Raw genomic sequence first — 7,947 nt, 5'->3', positions numbered from 1 at the left:
TTTATGGAAAAGTTCATAAAGTTTCTACAATTTTACTGCTATTCACCAAGAATTTGCACCAGAATATAAACTTGGTACTAAAAGACAGATTTATACTTGGTGGGATTTGCCTTTCACTTGTAGAAGGTGCTGAGAATTGGAAGTTAGTTCAATGGGAAATGCATTCAGGAATGTCTGACATCATATGTAATAAAAATTGTTGCTCATGGGATGGGAACGCAATAACCCACATTAATGAACACGAATACAGTCGAAACCACCTACTGCTGCCAACAGTATCTACAACCTTTCCAGCTTCTTTTATGAAAGAGCCTCGTGATTTTTGTGAGTCCGAGGAAAATATCTACTGTCGGGTAACTTATTATACCACACAGTAAAAAAATGCTCTACTGCTCACTAGATAAATACTGCGAAAATGCCATTCTGTATGACAAGAACCGAGATTAATGCTTCAGACTGAAAAAATGATGATATAATAAGATCTTGAGTCAAGCCCACAAGAGTAATTTATTCCGTAATATTTTTTGTTGGTACAACAAACCATTTTGGGGATTGAAAAAATGTACTTAAAAAAGTTGACCAAGGAGCAAAAACAAAGTCCCGCCCAGTTCGAGTTATGAGTAGCCTGGCAAGGTTACTGCAAAATGGCATCCAAAATCCTGCCGCATCAAATTGAATATGAGCAACCATATGATAAAATTGACTATGGCTGCCTTGTAAAATTATTTGCAATTGATGGCCTCAAAGATATTTCGATTACTCCAAGTATCTTGGCAAATGGACAAGACTTCCCTTATATCCTCGAACATTTCATCAATCCTTGTACCCTTCCTGCAAGCCAATGCATCGGGATATAGGACTTTCCTCGGTGTCACATTGAGGAAACATATACAAAACGATAAAAAGTTCAACAAATAAATAATTGTCACACTCAAAGCACAAGAAAAAATATTCGAATAAATTTGTAAAGTGCACCTATAGACACCACAAGTGAAAGCAATCCTTTCTTTTAATCATACACGAATAAAGATGACAGTGGAATAAATACAGAGCATCATGTTATCTAGAAGATTGTCAGCTTCATGAGAGTATAACTGCTTAGACAAAATTGAGACGGTGCTACTAGATTTCTATGTAAACTGAGAAATGAGAATACTATCTAATTCTCAAGAGTTCGTCCCCCAAGCATATCACAGTTTTTTAATGCATGCCATTTGTTTAGGCCAATGAACTTTAGCCACTGTTTTACAGCCTTTATTTTCAAACTCCTTTTTACACATTCATTTTCAACTACACATTCACACAATAAAATATTTTGTACTTAAATCCAAAACTTTTTTCTACCATTTAACTACACATTCTCCTAAAAATCACTATTCAAAACTTTATTTCCTCAAATAATGGTTGTCAAACAGGTAATAAGCTCTCAATCAGACAGAATCAATTTTTTATATGGCGCATTAAAGGGACAATTGTTAGGACCTGTTGGAGATATACACAGTTTAAGGTGAGATATAAGAAACAAAGGGATTCACACTGCAGGTTCGCTCGACCCAATCTATTTAAACACAGGTCAAGCCTTTTGAATTAGCGATTTTTTAACTAAACGTGTTAAATTATACCACTGCACATTGCCCATTCTCTGCTTCACCAGGCTAAGCCTACATAAAGCACAATAAGGATAGAAGAAACAACTTTGCTGTAGTGCTTGGTAGGGATCTAGACCCGCTCTGTTGAGCTAAAGGTCAACCCAAGCCTTGGCAAACAACTTAAATATAGAATATAAATTCATATGTACAAGAATAGTGTGCTCGATGTCACTATGCATGTATAAAGTATAAACCAAGACACTTCCAGCTGACAATTTACCTTACTGAAATGGAAAGAATGCAAATGTTTCATTTCTAGCATTGCTGATATGAAGGCATACAAAGTTATATTTAATAATTTAATACAAGCAATACTTACTTTGAGATGAACATTGGCAACAAATCTTAGCATCAACTGCAAAGTGCAAACTCAGCTCCTTTCCAGGCTGACCAAGAACTAAAACCTGCAACGAGTCGAGAATGAATTGCATGTCAACATGTGAAAGGTGGGTCTCACTGCAAATCTTGGGCTTTATTGTCATTCAACACTCAATCAATTGCAACCCTTTGTTTTTCTGAAAGATAAAAGATATTAACAGAAACTACAAATACATAAAAGATTCCTTGTCAGTCTTTGATCCAGTCCACAGAAAATATATGCAAATACATAAAAAAACTGCCCCGCCTATATTATCCAATACATCTGAAGATGAAACTCATTAGTCCAAAGAAGGTCCAATTTAAGTAGTGAGTCTGAAGGGGCTAGAAGATGGAGAGAAACTTCACAAAACATATGGTGACTAGGAATAATGCTATGGTGCATGAATTGTAATTTTTAATTTTCATTGTACACCCTCCATCTCCAGATGCGGTAAGTTTTTGTTTTTGGTTTATTTTTTTTGTTCTGTGTCTAAATTTTTATATTAATAAAACATACCATCTACAGTGGTTTTTAGGGAAATTTTTTTTTTTTTTTTTTTTTTTTTAAATTTATGCAGCCAAACATTGTAACTAAGCGAATTTGGTAGGTTACTGGACCAAAAGGGAGAGGGACTTTTGAAGCTGAGAGTAAGTGGTGGCCTGGTCCATCATAAAGGAAGAACTTTGAATTTGTATGCAAGACAGATAAGATATTAAAGATTTTTTACAGTGATCAAAATTGTCAAATAATTGTATTATAGAATTAAGAGAACTCAGGTTTCATGTTGTCTGATAGGAAACCATTTCAATTAAGTAGCTAAACTATAGATGATACATTTCTTGAACTCTGCATGTAAAATTCTTTAAATCCCAACATAGTAATTCAGCACTTCAATAAGATGTCTAAGGATGGTACTCTCACAAATTTTGGTCATTATGCCCTAGAATTATTTCTTGAAATTACTAAAATTAGCTTATTATGTCTGCAAAGTATGTGAAGAAGAGTGCTGACTCCTTCACCCTAACTCATAAAAACAATGAAGTTTTCTGCTAGGTAGTGGCACGAAGGTTAAAAAAGCTAGAGGAACTCCGAAAAATGCTCTTTTCTGGCAGATTTCAGGAGGAAGGTTTCTTCTTGATACTTATTAGCTACTATGGTAAATGAAGACATGCATTGGATATATAATGGAAGGCTTTCTATAATAATTAAAAGAACGCTGAAACTTTGAGTACATTTCTGTTACCCCTGATCTTAAATCCTTTTCCAGTGCATTTGCATTCTGACACACTGCTAGTTATACCCATAACTGATATCCACAAACAGGTATCTGCAAACAACTGCAGCCAATAGGTTCTGAAGATCGAGCAAGATACCAGCATCATACCTGGTTTATGGGGTACACAACTCAACGAAACCATATCCCATTCTTATCTCAAGCCAAGTACATGGTTCCTCTTTTTCTTCTCAGCCACAACAAGTAACAAGGGACATCTCAAAAGCTATAACACGAAGATTCAAAATCCTTCTCATTAGTTATTACCCCATGCCATGTGATTAGATGTCATCAAACTCTTCCTCTAGGTTTCATAATTGTACTGGTATCATCAATTTTACTAACTTGTGCATCTGGCCACATTGTTGAATCCCAATCCATGTCCTTGCAATTTACATTCAATTGACATCACTTTAACCAACTCATGAATATGTTCAAATTTTTAACCTTCTCTACTTATTTTACAGAATATCCTCGATCATGTGATCCTACTACTATTTCAAAGCTAAAGTAGCTAGTTCTCCAACTTAAAATATTATAAATATTTCACTGGTTAGCAATAATACATTTCTTTAGCAAAGTTAGCTGCATTCATTGATAAGTTGACTGGAACAAGAAAGCCAACTTATCCAGGAATACTACCAACGATTAAAATCAGCATATACACTATTAAAAATGACAAGACATAGAACAAATTCCTTTTGCAAGGTTGCATATATCATCATGCAGGTAAGTCTAATTAAATTAAAAGCAACATATTACAAGTAGAAATTCAAATGGTCCTCTATTGACATATAGTGTCAATTGATACTAAGAATAACAAACAAAACCAATCATAAAATTTGCAGAGACTCTATAAGATTGTGTTTTGTCAAAGATATAAACAACATGCAATAAAATGATATGCAGCATCTTGATGCAGTGTAAATTCTGAAATTAGATTCCAAAGAAGAAATAAATAGAGGATCTAAAGTACACCATTAGATAAAGACCAATATAAGCCATTACCTTATCGCTGTAATATCTCATCATATTGGTGGTTTAAGCCATCATTTTGTCCTCCTACGTGCAAGTATTTCCAATGAGGTAATCTATTGGAACCAAAAGATGGAAAAGCTAAAAGAATACATGGAGGTCCAGAAAACGCTGAACAAATAATTGCTACAACCCCTGATATGAAATTTACAAAATAGTACATCCAGAAAAAGACAATTTCACCATTATTATTTGATTAATGGTTTTGAAAATTTATGTGAGAAAGTGTTCTTTTTCGATGTATTCTACTATCTTTGCCCCCCCTCCTCGCTGTCATAGCTATAAGCTTAATGTCATAAGCATTACATGTTAAAGACTGGCAATGGCGAATAACCTCTCCTTGTCCATCCCTTGCACAAGAGGTTCATCGCCTGATGAGCTAAATCAGCCAGAAGATTTCCTCTTTTATGTTACATATATTTATTTTCTTTCATTATCCTAATTGAAGAAATAATTGCAAAATAAAACAGCAATTACTAAAATGAGTTATAACCCCCAGTAGAGACATATTACAAAGTAATGGTTTATTTTCGTTACGTTTTGTTATCCTTCAAAAGTAAGAGTAGATCTTGTATAGTATTGATCAACTTAATACTCCTATTGGAAACAATCCACTATCACAAAAACTTATGTACTCCACATACCTGTAGTTTTGGTCTACTGTGCAATTGAGATCAAAACATCAATTGTGTCAACATTTCCTCCCCAGTTATGCTACAGGTACAGACAAAATTTTACAGAATAACACTTGGGCATTTTTCATTTATTTTGGACCAAATAATGGCAGAAAATGCACCATAAAGGTGCTGCTATGTTTTCTTTCCTCCATGTTCTGCATTGTATCGGCTCTTATCGATAACTCAATATATTGAATCTTTTCACCCAACTGCATAAATCACCTTGTCACCACCATGTCTACCTATAGGCAGGATAAGTGAACCATGAGGTTATCTATAATAGGAACTCTTCAGCAAATTTCTAACATTCTAAGTGCTACCGGAGCGATCCAAAATGAAATTTTAAAACAAAGATAAAAGGATTTTAATGCTCATGCATTATATGAAGAGCAAAGGGGAAATTGATGGACAGAACCCAAAATTTTAAATTGAATTATATAAAATTGAATAAAGATCACACATTAGAGGAAAATAATAGGTTGTTTACTATTCCAAAGATTAAAAAAGAAAAAAGTATAATATTTAAACTAAAGTACAGAAATTGTTGACAAAACATGTGCAAAGAAAAGGAAAGGAAAGAATGACAAACCCAAATTTATTCTGATTATTTAGCAAGCCAAAATCTTGGGGCCCCAAAAAGGAAAGAAGAAACAAATTAAACAGAAATTAAGCAAGGATGGGGTTTTTAGCCTTTGATTATTGATGAGGAAGATGGTGACTCTACAGTCGGAGTAAAGTGTCGGGGACAAAGCAAATAGAGAAAGCCAAGAATCATTACATTATTTCACATTGACAAGCTAGAATGAACTTTGTTGAGGAAGCCAAGAGAACATGTGACCCAATTATTAAATTAGATGAAATCATCTAAATAGTCAACTCTTACCTTTGTATTTACAAAAATGTCACTTTTTTTTTTTACATTGCAAGAATGTCAATTTTAGATAATTTTAGACATATTTGGCCTTAAAACTAAATTTAAATACCCAACATATCCTAATGAAATTTTGATTTGACCAATCAAACAAATTGTACTAAATTATGAAAGATTGTCAGAGGAAAATGAATTATTGAAGAAAAATATGCAGAGCAAAAATGAAAATGCAAGCTCCAACCCCCCCTCATTCGAAGAAGAAAATCCCGTGAAGGAAAGAAGGAGAATTCAACCCTCTCTCTCGCGAAATAGACGATCGTCGTGAACCCCGTATGCCTTGAATGAAAGGAAGAGAAATCGAAACCCTAAATATCTAAAACTCACTCGTCACTGTGACGAAAGCGACCACCGACGGCGACCCACAATGTCGTGAATTAAAGGAAGAGGAAACGAAGTCCCGAAATCCCTGAAAGTCGGTCCTCTCTGTGACCAAATCCACCATCGCCGGTGAACTCCTCTCCCTCATCAAAAACTGTAAAACACACTCCTCAAACGACGTCAGAAGTTGAAAGTGCGATCTTCCCACTGCTCCGGTCTCTAGGTGTCGGCTGCCGACTGTCGAGCACTACCCGTACATAAGTGAATCTGATTTCTGTGGTTGCATTTGTTGTCTTTGCCGTTTTTGAAAATGATTGATTGGGTTTTCATTTTGGTGTTTATTTGTGTGTGTTTTTAGATATGTTTGTTTATGGGTGTATACAAAAACTGTAAAACACACTCTTCAAACGACGTCAGAAGTTGAAAGTGCGATCTTCCCACTGCTCCGGTCTCTAGGTGTCGGCTGCCGACTGTCGAGCACTACCCGTACATAAGTGAATCTGATTTCTGTGGTTGCATTTGTTGTCTTTGCCGTTTTTGAAAATGATTGATTGGGTTTTCATTTTGGTGTTTATTTGTGTGTGTTTTTAGATATGTTTGTTTATGGGTGTATGGTTTTTTGTGGATTGGAGTTGGAGATGAAAATTGAAATTGATTGCAGGCGACGTCCACCGTCATTCACTCCACCGCCAAGCAAGATTTTAGTCTGTTGCAGTAATATGTTGAGGTTAGTGTTTTGTTTGTTTTTTGCATATTGTTATTTGGAAAAAAGAGGAAGTTCTTTTACATTGTTGAGTTAAGAACGTAAATTGATGTTTTCGGATGAAACATGGCTCTTGAGACTGAATTGTTACCTATGTTTACTGCTGTAGAAGGTAATTATAACACTGATGATAATGTGGTTGCTGCTGAGAAAGATGGTATGCATGAGTTGAGCAAATCCTCGAATTGTAAATCTGCAATGAATATATGTGTTGTACGGCATCACAAATGCTACTACACTAGTCTCACCATTTGATTTGGTAAGTGAACTCTGTTCATCAATGAAGCTTCAATCTTGCATGGTTCTATTAATCAAGTTTGAAGGTGCCGATTTACTAGTATGTAGTGTTTTTATTGCGGTTATGTAATTGTCGTTCCCGTTCTTATTTTAGTATGATGTGTGAGTTCGAATACGTGATCTTAAATTATGAAGTGAATCAATTGACATTATAACACTTAGTTGCAAAGATAGGTGAAGGATCTTTGTTTATGTTTGTATTCCACTTGTGAATGCTAAAAGAATATGTTGCAATGATGCATGAAATAATTGCAGATCTTGGTGAATATTCATGTGATTGTGCATGTGTTCGTAACTTGTATGATCCTCTATTCGTTCATCCATGGCCCTTGAGGAATAATATTGTTTCAGTTAATACATTTCTAAGTAAAAATACGTTTGAATATAGAAGTCCACTCGATTTAAATCGAGAATGTGCAACTGGAATCAGTAATTTTGTCCAACTTTCCTGAAGTTGATACTGATCACTCAAAAAGAAGAAAATTGAGAGGATGAAGATAAAGAAAATTTGAAACTGTGAGAGAGAGAGAGATGTTTAGTTTTCGTAGAGAACAGAATGCAACCATTCGATTTCACTTCCCTAATTAATCAGGCAAAGGTGACACATGGTAGCATTTCAACAAATCCATTTATTTAGAAAAAA

General features: G+C 34.8%; 1 protein-coding gene across 7 annotated transcripts; it reads right to left on the bottom strand.

The window, feature by feature from the left end:
• Nucleotides 1-457: 457 nt before the first annotated feature.
• Nucleotides 458-5,820, bottom strand: LOC111382649. Of its 7 annotated transcripts, none has more exons than XM_023006675.1 (6): nt 5,585-5,820; nt 4,963-5,237; nt 4,292-4,374; nt 1,969-2,053; nt 761-859; nt 458-659 (listed from the first exon to the last, which is right to left on the bottom strand). In XM_023006675.1, exons 3-6 carry the CDS (start codon nt 4,313-4,315, stop codon nt 508-510), a joined length of 360 nt encoding a protein of 119 aa, XP_022862443.1. In that variant the 5' UTR covers nt 4,316-4,374; nt 4,963-5,237; nt 5,585-5,820; the 3' UTR covers nt 458-507. The 7 variants fall into 7 exon arrangements, 5 of the variants coding, with proteins under 5 accessions (XP_022862443.1, XP_022862444.1, XP_022862442.1 ...); XM_023006676.1 differs by having other exon boundaries at nt 4,292-4,345; XR_002700585.1 differs by having other exon boundaries at nt 458-831; nt 4,292-4,345.
• Nucleotides 5,821-7,947: the final 2,127 nt, after the last annotated feature.

The sequence above is a fragment of the Olea europaea genome, unplaced genomic scaffold, assembly GCF_002742605.1.
Source record: "Olea europaea var. sylvestris unplaced genomic scaffold, O_europaea_v1 scaffold2544, whole genome shotgun sequence".
Taxonomy (NCBI): domain Eukaryota; kingdom Viridiplantae; phylum Streptophyta; class Magnoliopsida; order Lamiales; family Oleaceae; genus Olea; species Olea europaea.
Note: the sequence above shows the minus strand (reverse complement) of the source record. Positions and strands in the feature narration are given on the sequence as shown.

Coding starts and splice junctions, on each gene's coding strand:
- LOC111382649 (XM_023006674.1), bottom strand. CDS start 4,315: ATGATGAGATATTACAGCGATAAG. Junction 860..1,968: donor TTGCCAATGTTCATCTCAAA/GTAAGTATTGCT, acceptor CACCGAGGAAAG/TCCTATATCCCGATGCATTG. Junction 660..760: donor CATTTGCCAAGATACTTGGA/GTAATCGAAATA, acceptor TTGATGCGGCAG/GATTTTGGATGCCATTTTGC.